Source organism: Cyphomyrmex costatus, unplaced genomic scaffold (assembly GCF_001594065.2).
Source record: "Cyphomyrmex costatus isolate MS0001 unplaced genomic scaffold, Ccosl1.0 scaffold307, whole genome shotgun sequence".
Classification (NCBI taxonomy): domain Eukaryota; kingdom Metazoa; phylum Arthropoda; class Insecta; order Hymenoptera; family Formicidae; genus Cyphomyrmex; species Cyphomyrmex costatus.
The window spans coordinates 176-14,570 of record NW_017277201.1 but is presented as its reverse complement, the minus strand read 5'-3'; the positions used below and the strand labels follow the sequence as shown (position 1 = coordinate 14,570).

General features: G+C 43.1%; 2 protein-coding genes across 2 annotated transcripts; both read right to left on the bottom strand.

Moving 5' to 3' along the window:
- Positions 1-9,036: 9,036 nt before the first annotated feature.
- Positions 9,037-10,288, bottom strand: LOC108775723 (ataxin-2 homolog). The gene is made up of 2 exons (XM_018542172.1): positions 9,974-10,288; positions 9,037-9,621 (listed from the first exon to the last, which is right to left on the bottom strand). Exons 1-2 carry the CDS (start codon positions 10,286-10,288, stop codon positions 9,037-9,039), a joined length of 900 nt encoding a protein of 299 aa, XP_018397674.1.
- A 1,383-nt stretch (positions 10,289-11,671) lies between these two features.
- On the bottom strand, positions 11,672-13,824 carry LOC108775721 (uncharacterized protein K02A2.6-like). Its single transcript, XM_018542171.1, has 2 exons — positions 13,198-13,824; positions 11,672-13,138 (listed from the first exon to the last, which is right to left on the bottom strand). Exons 1-2 carry the CDS (start codon positions 13,822-13,824, stop codon positions 11,672-11,674), a joined length of 2,094 nt encoding a protein of 697 aa, XP_018397673.1.
- Positions 13,825-14,395: the final 571 nt, after the last annotated feature.

Here is a 14,395-nt window from a genome sequence, read left to right as displayed (position 1 = left end):
GCGCGATGGCAGCTGCGGTCCGGGGCGGACCGCGCCCGACGGACCTCGCGGCGGGGGAGGACCACGCGCGTTATCTTACCGCGTTCGGAGGACCCTGGCGGCTATTGATCCCGCGGCGACCACCGCAATTTTTCCCGCGCGAATTTCCCGCGACGTCAGCATCTGTGACGTCATTTTCCTGCCCGTCATCCCCTACTGCGTCATCCTCTCCCTTCCATGACGTCATACCCCTCTCACCCTGTGACGTCATCACCCTCCCCTCGCCCTGTGACGTCATACCCCTCTCGCCTTGTGATGTCATTCCCCTCCCCTCTCGTGATGTCATACCCCTCTCGCCATGGACGTCATCCCCTCCCCGTGACGTCATACCCCTCCGCGCCGCGGGTTCCCCTCGCCTCTCACCCCCCCTCAGAGGACCTGAATTAGAATCGGTGTATATACTCTACTTATGGGGATCCCCATTTGACAAGCTCAGCGTAGAGGGCTGCACCGAACTAGGGGACATGATCGCGGAAGCGTATTTCGCTTATAATGGAGTGATGTACAATTATTAAAAAATAAATATGGATTATAGTAAATTAAAAGTAACTGAATTAAAGGAAGAATTGAAGAGAAGGGGAGCGCCTTTGAGAGGAAAAAGGGTCGAACTTATGGAAAAGTATGTGATGTCGATGTAATGTCGATAACTTGTCAAGCTATCGTGTGATTTTAATGAAAAGTCACAAAAAAAGGATCAATGTATCTATAGCAACACAGTTATTTACTTCGGTTATTTATTTATAATTTGTTGTGAACTTTAATAATACACTGCTTATAGAACATTTATTAAGGAAATTTATTAAAGAAATATCATTCCGTAAGATTTGAACAATGAACCAACCAGTACACACAAACTTGCACATGACTGTGGTTATAATTGTGCTGAAATTACTGAGAAGAAAATCTTAAGAGATTCTAAGTTATACGTATTGACAAGGCATATATTTTGAAAAAATTCATGGCAATATGACATCATACACGATAACAGCCATGGAAACACGTAAAAACCCGACACTTCAAAAACTCGACCTTCAAAACCGCGGCACCCAAAAATTAAATTGTTGTGAGTTGTTATGGAAAAATTGAAGTGTCGGGTTTTTTAAAGTCTAGTTTTTGAAGTGTCGAGTTTTTTAATGTCGGGTTTTTGAAGTATCGGGTTTTTGAATGTCGGGTTTTTATGCGTTTCCACAGCAATTTACAATCTTTAGCATTATAATGATATTATTTCAAACAAATATACAAAAATGCCGGTAAAAATTAAGAAATATCGCAAATTATCTTATATAATGAATGTAGGATTGAAAAATAAATATGTCTCTCTATTGTGCGAAGAAATATAACTAATTGCGCGTTAAATATCATGCAAATATAGGTCACTTGCGCTTATAAAGTTAAAAAAATGGTGAAAAATGCAGTTTTTATTTTTTTTAACAATGGCCCAATTTTTTTAAAAATCTGAAAAAAATTGACAATATACTTTGAACGAAAATACGTCTTCTGAAATTTTTTTCAGAGGGCGTCATTTTTTGAACGTGAGAAAAAATTTTTTTAATTCTTTATTAATTTTTTAAAATCTCCCGTACGTTAAATTACGCCGAAAAAATTGTCATATATGTACTCTGATATCGTTTACACACTTGAATTTTTGTGTAGAGATTGCTCTTACAGTTACGAAGTAAAAAAAATAAAAATTAAAAAAACACCTTTTCCGGTGTAACGGGCTTAATTATTCGGCTAGAAAGTTGAAACTTGCCGAAAATGTTTACTTTTCAGTATAGAAAAGAATAGACCTTGAGCCATTGAAATACCTTCTGGGGCATTTTGGACCATCTTAGCCTGCTAGAGCCTTTCCTAGTAACGATTGTTTTTAATTCAGATTATTTTCATATTGGATTGGATGTTCAAATGTGTCATTCGATGTCAGAGAAAATAAAAAGACAGATTGTATTGCATTCACTTTGGGTTTAATTTCTTTACTATCTGATATTTATTAATTAAATTACTAAAGAAGAATAAAACATATATCTCTATATAATACAAAATATTTATCTGCGTAAGTAACAAGGGAATAAAAAATATTTTGAAATTTTAGGCATCTGCACTTACAATATTTTCTCGAAAATTACAAAGAATACAGCATACATAGAAAATTTCTCTTCCCAAGGGTACAAAATAAACAGGGAGATCAGTTTTTAAAATTTTATAAGTTTTGGTTAAGCCGATAAGTCTCTCTATATGGACTCTCTTGCTGGCAAGTTTACGATCTTTAAGAAGAGTTAAGCCTGGTAACTGAGTCTTACCCTTGAGAAAAGCTGGTATATTTATTGATACATATATTGGAGCAAATAAATCTTGAACTGTAAATCCTCGATCAGCCATTATAGAATCACCAGGCTCAGTTTTCTTAGTAAGATTACTTCTTTCAACTATCGCTCTGTCGCTCACTGATCCCGCATAAGCTGAAGAAATATAAGAAATTCACCAGGAGTTGCGCCAACCAATACTTTCAATGTGGTTCTGTTCTTGTATGTGCTGAAAGTCGCTTGCTGAAATTTCGGATTTTTAGGAGCATTGATTGGAAATTCTGTTCCATCTAGTATTACCCTAGTTGAAGGATACATCTGTTTAAATCCTGAGGGCATGTAATACATAATGAGATCCTTATTAGGCCATGTCTATTTGAGACCACTCGCGATACATAAAATTTAACCATGTGATAACAATATTCTGAATTGTGCTTTCGCTAACATCAAACATCAAAGCTAAACCTATATTAGATATGACTCTCCTCAATTTAATGAGAGTTATAAGAAACTGATCCTCAACAGCAACATTTACTACATTACCATATCGGTATGTCAATTCATAAGCTGATGGCCCCAAACTATGAAAAACTAATTTTAATTTTTCAAAGGATTCAAAACTCGTATAATAAGACACACTCTTCGAATTGTTTCGAAGGTTGTCCATAGTAAAAGTAGTCTTCATGAAGGTTTGAGTGGCAACATTAGCAAAAGTTTTTTTAGATGATTCAGTATTTACTTTAAGATTGACTGTTCTCTGTGTAGTGATTTGACTGGTATTTACATTACAGGTTGAGTCTGTCACTTCAATTTCACAACCGATGGAGATTTTATTTAATGAATAATGATTAACGTCTTCACTAGACGAAAGGAGAACAGGTTCTATAAACGAGGTATTTTTTTCAACTGTTGGACATGAATTACAATTGGAACTTGTAACCATCAGTCTCTTTTGACTCAATTTGAGCTCCCTTTGCTTCTGTCGCATCAAACGAGCATCTCGAAGCGAAGTGTCTAATTTTCTTTTCCACGAAAATATGGATGGCACTACATCTTTCTTTAAAATTCGTTTTATGAGTGTATGACCTGCCAAAAGATACAATGTAAATGTAGACAGATAAAATAGCTTTTACAAAAGGTTAACTGTTGTTTTTGTTAACTATTTATGGTTAATACGCAAACCACATTAAAAAATAATAACGAAAATGCTAATACCCAATAATCTTAGTACAAACTTACCTGAATCAAAGCCAGTGGTATTATAATCCTCAAGTCTGAAATGATCTGCACACACACGCGACTCTGCATTCGGGCGGAAATCTTTACGGTTTATTGCTGTAATCCACCGTTTTTTCATTCCCTCATCTTTTGGGAACCGATGCCCTCCCCTATTTTTGCATCCGTATGCCACACACATGCCCGGAATGTCAAAATTATTATATTAATCTTTTTATGTTTTATAATTATATAGACACAAATTGACATATGTCCCCAAGTACACTAGCGCTATAAGTGGCAGTGGGGATCCCCTGTAAGATACGATGTGAGGACATCACATTGGCTACAATGTAAGATACGATGTGAGGACATCTCATTGGGTACAGTCAGCCATATTAGGGCGAGCCAATGAGATGAAGCGGAAAACGAGCGAGAGCGGAGAGAAAAGCGGGCGAGAGCTGAGGAGATCAGAGGTGTGCGAGACGTCGTTGTACAAAGTCGAAGCTTAGCAAGAGCAAGCTTAGTTTATCTAAAAGATTTGAAAATAGATTACGTTGGTTCAATTGAATCGAGACTATTTGTTATTTATGGACCTTGCACTCTTTGGAACCATCTAGAGAAGAAGGAGGAAGGTCGCAGTAAGCGAATCCGTGTTTTCATGGTTGAAATAATAACAGTTTCAGCCATTATTGTTTTTTTTGGTCGTCTCATAAGCACATCTCTCACAACATCAGAAGTGGGATAACTACCTCGTATTCCCAACGATCAGATTTTCGAGTCACCGGTGCTAGTAAAGGCTCAAATTTTTTTTTTGTGTGTGTGGAAATAGTTGACCACACAAGGTTAGAAAATGGAACGTGCTCGCCTCGACACAATGTCGTTGGAGGAGTTACAGGCAGAAGCTGTGAAATACCAGCTTCAGGTAACAACGAAAGTAAAGAAAGTATGATAGAAAGATTACTATCACACTTTGAAAGAACCATAGATTTCCCACTAGAGGAGTTAAGGCAGGGAAATGCTTATTTCTCTGGCGCAGAATCACGCTCCATCAGACAAAGCGTGCAGGAAAGAAGACAAGAAGCGAATCAATCGGCAACTGTAACGCCTGAGTATTGTCGGCGCTAATATTACAAATGCAACAGCAACAGCAAGTATTACAACAAATTTTACAACTGTCACTAACAAATAATGACGCTACGATGCCATTCAGATGTGAGAACATGACCCCGGAATCCAAAGTTAATCCGGCACATTCAGTTAATGTCAGCTCTCCCAATCCGACTACGATAAGCATAGCACCGTCTGTTAATGTAATATCATTGCTCTCTTCTCAGATTCCAGAATTCAATGACTCTGAGACTGAAGATATTAAGGTTTGGTTGCAAAGAGTGGAAAAAATAGCTCGAGTACATAGAGCTCCACAGGATTTAATATTGCTTACAGCATCCAGTAAGTTGAGAAAACAAGCTAAAAAATGGTACGATTTGCAAATGGGATCAGCAATAGAGTCCTGGTCTGAATTTCGTACAGCAATCACCCATATGTTTGAACATCAAATTCCGTTTACTGTTGCTATGAAAAAAATAGAAGCAAGAAAGTGGAATCAACATAACGAAACATTCCATGAATACGCTATTGACAAAATGGCTCTCATGAATGGTTTGCCAATCCCCACTAAGGAAGCCAGTCAATTATTAATTGGAGGAATTGTCGAACGTACTTTGAGGCTTTCAGCTGCAATGCTCAAAGTCGACACAGTGGATCAATTTCTCAAAGAAATGAAATTTTTAATAGACAAATATTTAAATTGTTATTTTTTTAAATTGTTATTTTTTAATAGACACTTTTTTCGACGCGGAAGACAAAAAAGAATTTAACTCGAAGACAAAGGACTTCAAATCCAAGGATGCCAAGGAATTATCATGTACTAAATGTGGTAGGAAAGGCCACATTGCAAAGTTTTGTCGCATCGAAGAATTTTAATGTTTTTACTGCCAGGAGAACGGACATATCAAATCCAACTGCCCTAAATTGAAAAAGAAGGAACCTTCGACCGCGGGCAATGAGACGATACAAGCAGTCCTAGAGAAACAAGAGGAGCACAACAGTCCCGCAGAAAACAATAATAAACAAGTATCGTTTGTCAGTTCAGCTATTGGTAAACAAGTCGTAAGTGATAACTGTTATTTGAATATAAATTCGCTTAACGAAATTCCATGTAAAATTAGCGCTTTAGCGGACACAGGAAGTCCGATCTCTTTTTTAAAATCCAAAATTTTTAAAACTTTCTTTGATGAAACAAAAATACGTTTGAAATCTGTACCACAAGATTATGTAGCAATTAATGACACTCCGGTAAAAGTTTTAGGTTGCGTCAACACTAAAATTGGTTTTGATCAACTACCATCGAACATAGAATTTCACGTTCTGGAGGATAATACTACAGCTAATAATATAATTATCGGACGTGATTTCTTTAAAAAAGAAGATATTACATTTACTTTTATAAATTCATCAGAAAAGAAAAATGAATATGTTGATATATTTCCATTCTCAGATCAGTTAGTAACAACATGTTCCGTTTCCAATAAGTTTGACGATTTTATTGATAACATCTCAATAGATTATGATGTTAAACATTTAAAATCTTTAAAAGAATTGTTACGCAAAGTAGACAACCTTAATTGTGAAATAATTAAAGATGATTACAACGTGAAAGTCTATCTCAGAGACGAAATCCCTTATGCTTATGCACCACGTAAATTTGCATGGGCAGAAAAAATGCAATTACGCAAAATAACTGACGATCTTCTAGATAGAGATATTATTAAACCAAGTACATCACCTTTTTGCGCTAGAGTTGTACCTGTTAGAAAACGTAATGGCACAATGCGTTTATGTGTTGATCTCAGACCTTTGAATAGTAAAGTAATCAAGCAAAAGTACCCCTTCCCGCTGATAGAGGATTGTATAGCAACTTTAGGTGACAAGTCTGTATTTACTTTGTTGGACCTTAAAGATGGTTTTCATCATATTAAAGTCCACCCTGACTGTACTAAATTTTTTTCATTCGCCACCCCAGAAGGGCAATTTGAGTACACAAGATTACCCTTCGGATTCTGTGAGGCACCTGCAGAATTCCAAAAACGGTTAGTACAAATTTTACAACTACTTATAAAAGAAAATAAAATCATCGTTTATATTGACGATATTTTAATTGCATCAAATTCCATAGAATCTAATTTGAATACTTTATTTGAAGTTTTGGTAGAACTCAAAAAACATAGTTTCATTATGAAAAATGTCATTTCTTAAAGAAAAGCATAGAATACTTAGGTTATATTATATCAGAGAATAATATCACTTTAAGTGGTAGACACACAGAAGCTATTTCAAAATTTCCTCAACCGAAAAATATTCGAGATGTACAAGCCTTTTTAGGAGTGACAAATTATTTTAGAAAATTTGTACTTAATTACGCATTAATTACAAAACCTCTACGTTCTTTACTTAAAAAATCAGCCGATTTTGTTTTCGATGACCAATGTATACAAGCTTTTGAAAATCTAAAAGAAAAATTAATTACGAAACCTCTTTTAAAACTATATAACCCTGCGGCTGAAACAAAACTTCATACGGACGCTAGCAGTCATGGACTAGGAGCAATCCTTTTTCAGAGGCAGAAGGATAATTCTTTTGCACCGATAGCTTATTTTAGTCAGGCGACAAATAAATCAGAAGCTAACTATCACAGCTTCGAGCTAGAAATGTTAGCAGTGGTTCGTGCTATTGAACGTTTCCACATATATCTTTATGATATTAAATTTGTAGTAGTCACTGACTGTAATGCCCTAGTACATGCTGTAAACAAAGCCAATCTTAACCCGCGTATAGCCAGGTGGACACTTAAGTTACAAGAATACAAATTTAAAACCGAGCATAGAACACAAAAGCGTATGGCTCACGTCGATGTGCTGAGTCGCAAAATTTGTCTTGTAAATTCTTTACCTATAGAAAGGGAGTTAGAATTCCGTCAATTACAAGATAATAAACTTAAAACATTGGCATAAGAATTAGAATTTACTAATAATGAAAAATTTGAATTAATAGATGGGTTAATATTTCGTAAAGGAACAGATAGATCTAGATTTGTAATACCAGAAACCATGGTTAATAATATAATTCATGTACACCATGACGATATGGCCCATTGCGGCGCGGAAAAGGTTTATCAAGGCATTTACAGTTCTTTCTGGTTCCCCTCTATGAGGAAAAGAATCCACGATTATATAGCTAATTGCTTAACGTGTCTAACAGCAGACATATCTTCTAATACCCGCGAAGGCGAAATACAATTAGTGCCACCGGCAACCACTTCGTGCGAAATATTACACATAGATCATTTCGGTCCGTTACCAGAGACTAAAGATAAATTTAAATATATATTAATAGTAGTAGATGCTTTTACTCGTTTTTCATGGCTACATCCAACTAAAACAACTAATACTGAAGAAGTTTGCAAATTTTTAGAATCTCTTTTTAATATGTTTGGTAAGCCTAAAGAATTGGTCTCTGATAGAGGATCGGCCTTTACGGCAAATGATTTCAAAGCTTTTTTAGAAGCTAAACACATATATCACCGCAAGGTTGCAACGGCATCACCTTGGGCTAACGGTATAGCAGAACGCGTAAATCGTTTCATTAAATCTTCTTTAAAGAAGCTAGTCCAAGAACCAAATATGTGGAAAACATACGTTAGTACCGTGCAATATGTATTAAATAATACTCATCATTCTACCATTAAGTCCACACCATCTAAGTTATTGTTGGGTTATGAACAAATAAATCATTCAGATGTTGTATTATCTGATAAAATTGACATTTTAATTAATATTGATAAAGATATTGAAAAAGAAAGAAAGAAATCTCAAGAAATAGCAATCACAACCAGTGATAAATTAAAAGAATACAACAAGTCATATTACGATAAATGGCATAAAAAACCTTCTCAATATTAAGTTGGTGATCTCGTTTTAGTTCGCGATTTACAATTTAAACCAGGCGAGAGTCGAAAACTAAAACCCCCTTTTAAAGGGCCATACATGATTGACAAAATCTTAAATAATAATCGCTACGTAGTCAAAGACGTTCCCGGATTTAACTTAACTTCTAGAAATTTGAATACTATCTTATCTCCAGATAAAATTAAACCCTGGATTAAGCCAACAATAACGGACGATTCTTAATGTAGCGTTTTGCGTATGCGGTTACGTCTACCCGCTACTGGTAGATGAGTCACCGATCGGCCGTCGCTGTCGGCCTCTGTCGGTGCGGCGCCAGGGATCGCAAGAGAGAGGTTGAAGTCGTGACTCTGTATTTATGTACAAGGTTTATTACTGCTATGTACAGATATATACAATGTGGTGGACTTTGGTATTTCGTGGTGGCCCTGAAAAGGGCCGTTTGGTTTGCCCCCTCACTTAGAGGGACTGTTGCCGCTGTTTGTATTTGGCGGCGACGCAGGAGCTGCTGGCGCAGACGCTGGATACGCGAGGTCCCTCTCTGGCGGGCTGGGGGCTGCGGCTGCTGCTGCGAAGGCTGTAATGGCCTCTGCGGTGGAGGCTGCACTGGCTGCTGTGGCTGCTGCGGCTGCGGCGGCTGCTGCTGCGGAGGCTACGGCGTCTGCTGCTGCGGAGGCTGTGATGGCCTCTGTTGTGGAGGCTGCGCTGGCTGCTGTGGCTGCTGCAGCTGCGGCGGCTGCTGCTGCGGAGGCTGCGGTGTCTGCCGCTGCGGAGGCTGTGATGATCTTTGCTGTGGGGGCTGATGGCCTCTGCTGTGGAGGCTGCGCTGGCTGCTGCGGCGGCTGCGGTGTCTGCCGTTGCGGAGGCTGTGATGGCCTCTGCTGTGGAGGCTGCGCTGGTTGCTGCGGCCGCTGCGGCTGCGGCGGCTGCTGCGGCGGAGGCTGCGGCGGAGGCTGCGGCGGAGGCTGAGGTGGCTGCTGCTGATGAGGCTGCGGCGACGGCTGTAGCTGCAATGGCTGCGCTTTGTTAGGAGACCGTAGCTGAGGTAAAAAACTGCTGGGAGGTATAGCCCTGCATGCCACAGCTCGGTCTCGGTTGATCGGTTCGGCGCCTTATCTATAAGGGTTCTGGACCGATTCTTCGTACGCGATAACATTATCGGCGCTAGCCCTCTGGTGGGCGTACCGTGGTAGTTGCGCGTCGCGCAGCCCTTGCGCGTGGTCGCGTGCTACGGGCACCTGTATGGTCGAGTGCTACAGGCGCTTGGATATTCCCACCGAGCGCTTGACGAAAAGTAGCTGCTCGGTGGGTTTTCGTTAGTGCGACTGATAAGAGTCGCCACAGGGCCCCCTTGGTAGTAACGGAGTTGGCGTGTTATCGTGCGAAGCGCACCCTTGGTTTAGTTGCCCGCTTGCAGGTTGTTGTGGTGAGCTGTGTTTCCGCATGGCTGGCTTGCTCCGTGGCGTCCTCGATCGTGTACGCTGGTTTCAGGCGGTCTATGGACACGTTCATTGGCTGTCCTTTTACGCGGATCTTGTATGTTTTCTCCTGTCGCTCTAATACTTCGTATGGGCCGTCATATGGTGCTTGGAGTGCGCCTCTTGGAGCGTCGTGTCTTAGGAATACGCTTTTAGCATTCTCTAAGTCCTTGAATATGAAGGCTGGTTTGGTGCCGTGCTTGCGCAGCCGTGGTCGGAGCTGCTGCATCGTCTTTCACAGTGATTGCAGGTACTCGCTGTCTGTCTGCTTGGCGTCGCTACTGTCGCTCAGGAATTGTCCCGGTAATCTGATGGGCTCCCCGAGGACCAGTTCTGCAGACGTGGCCTCTAGGTCATCTCGCCAGGCGGCTCTTAGTCCCATCAGGATGACGGGGAGGACTTCAGTCCACCTTTCCGTCTGGTGGCTCTTGATGGCTGCTTTCAGCGTGCGGTGAAAACGCTCTACCATTCCGTTCGCCTGAGGGTGATAGGCGTTGGTCCGTAGGTGCGTGGACCCAGTGATGGTGGTGAGTTGTTTGAAGAGGTCCGCTTCGAATTGGCGCCCCTGGTCCGTGGTAATTCGGAGGGGTGTTCCGAACCTGGCTATCCAGTTTTCAAACAGCTTCCGTGCCATTGTCTCTGCTGTAATGTTGCTCACCGGGATGGCTTCCGGCCAGCGAGTGTATCTGTCGACAACAGTGAGGCAATACTTGTAGCCTTTCGAGCTAGGTAATGGTCCTACTATGTCGACGTGTATGTGCTCGAAACGTTGTGTTGGGCCCGTGAACTTGCCCAGCGGCGCGCTGTTGTGTCGGCTTATCTTCGCTTTTTGGCATGGATTGCAGGCCCTGGCCCATGTTTGGCATTCCTTAATCATATTCGGCCATATGAATCTTTCGGACACCAATCTTGCTGTGGCTTTGATCCCTGGGTGTGCCAGGTCGTGCAGAGATTGGTATGCTTGGTAACGGAACTCTTCCGTGAGGAAAGGCCTGGGCGTCTTCGTGCTTACGTCGCAGTACAGGTATATTCCTGTCCCTGGAATTCGCACTTTCTCCAATTGCAGGCTCTGTGGTTCCTCCAGGTAGCTCCTGAGTTGGTCGTCACTTTCCTGCGCCTTGGCTAGCTGCTCAAAGTCGATCGCTTTCTGGATTTGCTCGACCCGTGACAGGGCGTCTGCTACGACGTTGTCTTCACCCGAGATGTGTTGTATGTCCGTGGAGAATTGCCCGATGAATTCGAGATGGCGTGCTTGGCGTGGTGAGCTTTTCAGCGGATCTTGTTTGAAGGCGTAGGTTAGCGGCTTGTGATCCGTGAAGATTGTGAAGCTTCGGCCTTCCAGCATATGTCGGAAGTATCTCACTGCCGTGTATACTGCTAGCAGTTCGCGGTCGTACGGACTGTATTTCCTCTGGGCGTTGTTGAGCTTCTTGCTCAGGAAAGCTAATGGTCTCCACTCGTCCTTGCTATGCTGCTGCAACGCGGCCCCTATGGCCGTGTCGGATGCGTCCGTTACTAGTCGTAACGCGGCCGTTACTCGGGGGTGTTCCAGCATGGTAGCCTGGGCCAGGCTCTCCTTGACTAGAGTGAAGGCTTTTACTAGTTCGGGTGTCTACTCTACTGGTACTTTGCCTTTGACTTTGCCTTTCAAGGCGTCGTTGAGTGTGGACTGCGCTTGTGCAGCCCCTGGTATGAACCTCCGGTAGAAGTTGATCATACCCAGGAACTGTCGTAGTTGCTTCACCGTCTGTGGTTGCGGGAAGTCTTGTATTGCTTGGACCTTTTCCTGCGGGGGCTTGGTACCCTTGTCGGTTACGTCATATCCCAGGAACTTGATCTGCGTTTTCTCCAGGACGCATTTGGCTGCATTTATGCGGATGCCGTACTTGTCGAGACGTTCACATACTTCCCGTAGATGCTTGCCGTGCTCCTGCGGTGTTGTAGAGGCTATCAGGATATCGTCGATGTAGGCGTAACAGTAATCCAGGCCCTGTAGGACCTCGTTTATAAATCGCTGGAAGGTCTGAGCTGCGTTGCGCAAGCCGAACGGCATGTACTTGAATTCGTATAGACCAAACGGCGTGGTGATGGCTGTTTTTGGCACGTCTTCCGGGTTTATCGGGATCTGGTTGTAAGCCCGTACCAAATCCAGTGTAGAGAAGATGGCTTTGCCACTGAGCGTCTGCGCGAAGTCCTCGAGATGCGGTATCGGGTACCGATCAGCTACTGTTCGGGCGTTTAGGCGTCGGTAGTCGCCGCATGGTCGCCAGGTGTCGTCCTTTTTTGGCACCATGTGTAGCGGGGATGCCCAAGGACTCTTGGAAGGCTGGATGACGCCTTCCTGCAAGAGTATGCCGAACTCCATTTTTGCCGCTTTGAGTTTGTCCGGCGGGAGTCTTCTGGGTCTGCAGGACTCCGGACGTCCCGGCGTTGTCTGCAGGTAATGCACGGTCTCGTGCTTGGTTGCCTGTTGTTGACCCGTTATCCGCGTGAGCCCCGGATATTCCGCCAAGATTTTGTGGTACTCCGTAGAGGTAGTCACTGTTTTCACTGATGGGGTGCTGGACATGCTCGCCGTTCCCCTTATGTCTAGGCCTGTCTCGCTGTCGATCAATCTCCTCCTTCTCATGTCCGGCAGGAGATTGTAGTATGCCAAGAAATCGGACCTCAGGATTGGCTGAGTGGTTCGAGCTAACACGAATCTCCATGTGAAGTTCCGCCTGAGGCCTAGGTCGGGCTGCAGTGTGATTATGCCGTAGGTCGGTATCACTGTCCCGTTTGCTGCGTATAGCTGATACGGTGCTGGTGGTCCGCGTTTCCTAGTTGCTGTTACCGGATAAATGCTGACGTCTGACCCTGTATCGACGAGAAAGCGTTGCCTTGTGGTCCTGTCGGTGACATAGAGGCGGCAGGGTTGGGGGCAAGTTGCACTGGCCGCCGTCAGTGCGTGCCCGGCTCGTTTTCCGACTTCTTGAAGTCGCAGGGTGGTTCGCAGTTGCGTGCCTTTGTCCCGAAGCGTCGGTGGTAGAAGCACGTGCCTGGGTTGTCTCGTTCGTTGTTCCGTGACCGGCTCCTGGATCTGCTACGGTTTCTTATAGTCTTCTGCTGTTGGTGCATGGCATGTGCGAGAAGGCCCACCTGCGTCGTTAAAGTTGCTAACTGGCCTCGTAGCTCGTCCAAGGGGTCCGTCGGGGGTGTTGGTGCTGACGGGGCTGCTGTCGCCAGGACTATCGCTTTATTGCCAATCTCATGGATGCGGTCGGCCTGGTCAGCTACGCTGCTCAGCGGATCCTCTGCTCGTGTAGCCAAGATGGCTTGTATGTGCGTCGGCAGGCGTCCCAGCCAAAGAGTGCGTAGGAGCCTCTCTGACACTGTGGTCCCAGCCAGGGTGGAGAGGTGCCTGAGGAACTGTGATGGTTTTCGGTCGCCCATCTCCTCGGTTTCTATCAGCTTCCTGATGCGGTTCTCTTGTGAGTCGGTCAGCCGCTGTATCAAGGCTGCTTTCAAAGCTTCGTACTTTTGACCGCTTGGCGGGCTCACGATAATGTCTTTTACTTCCTTCGCCTGGCCAGGTTCCAGGCGAGAGAGCGCGTGGAGGTAGCGTTCGTGGTCTCCGGTGATTCTGGCGAGTTCGAACTGGCCTTCCAGCTGGGCGAACCATAGTTCGGGCTCCTCTGGCCAAAATGGCGGAATCCGGAGTGTGATGCGGCTCGTTTGCTGTGCCTCGGCGCTTAGGTCGATGGTGGCGTCGACGTCGTCTTTCATCATGTTATATACCTCTCCCTTGCTTGGCACTGCTGATCACGTCGGGGTCACCAGTTTGTAGCGTTTTGCGTATGCGGTTACGTCTACTGGTAGATGAGTCACCGATCGGCCGTCGCTGTCGGCCTCTGTCGGTGCGGCGCCAGGGATCGCAAGAGAGAGGTTGAAGTCGTGACTCTGTATTTATGTACAAGGTTTATTACTGCTATGTACAGATATATACAATGTGGTGGACTTTGGTATTTCGTGGTGGCCCTGAAAAGGGTCATGGTGAAAAGGGTATTGGTTTTTTGCAAAGAAAAAAACAATAGCAAAACAATAACTTTCTATCTGGGCTGTTTCAATACGTAATTACAATTCTATTTGGCAGATGTCGGTTGTCCGGACAATTAGTTTCGTGACTGTATATATTTGTTATTAGGAACAATTAAAATGTAGTTATTATGGTTGATACTTGAAAGAATGCCAAATTATAAATAAATTAATATTATTAATATTATATTTATATATAAAAAATATATATGTAATATATAACAATAACTACATTTTAATTGTTCCTAATAACACATATATA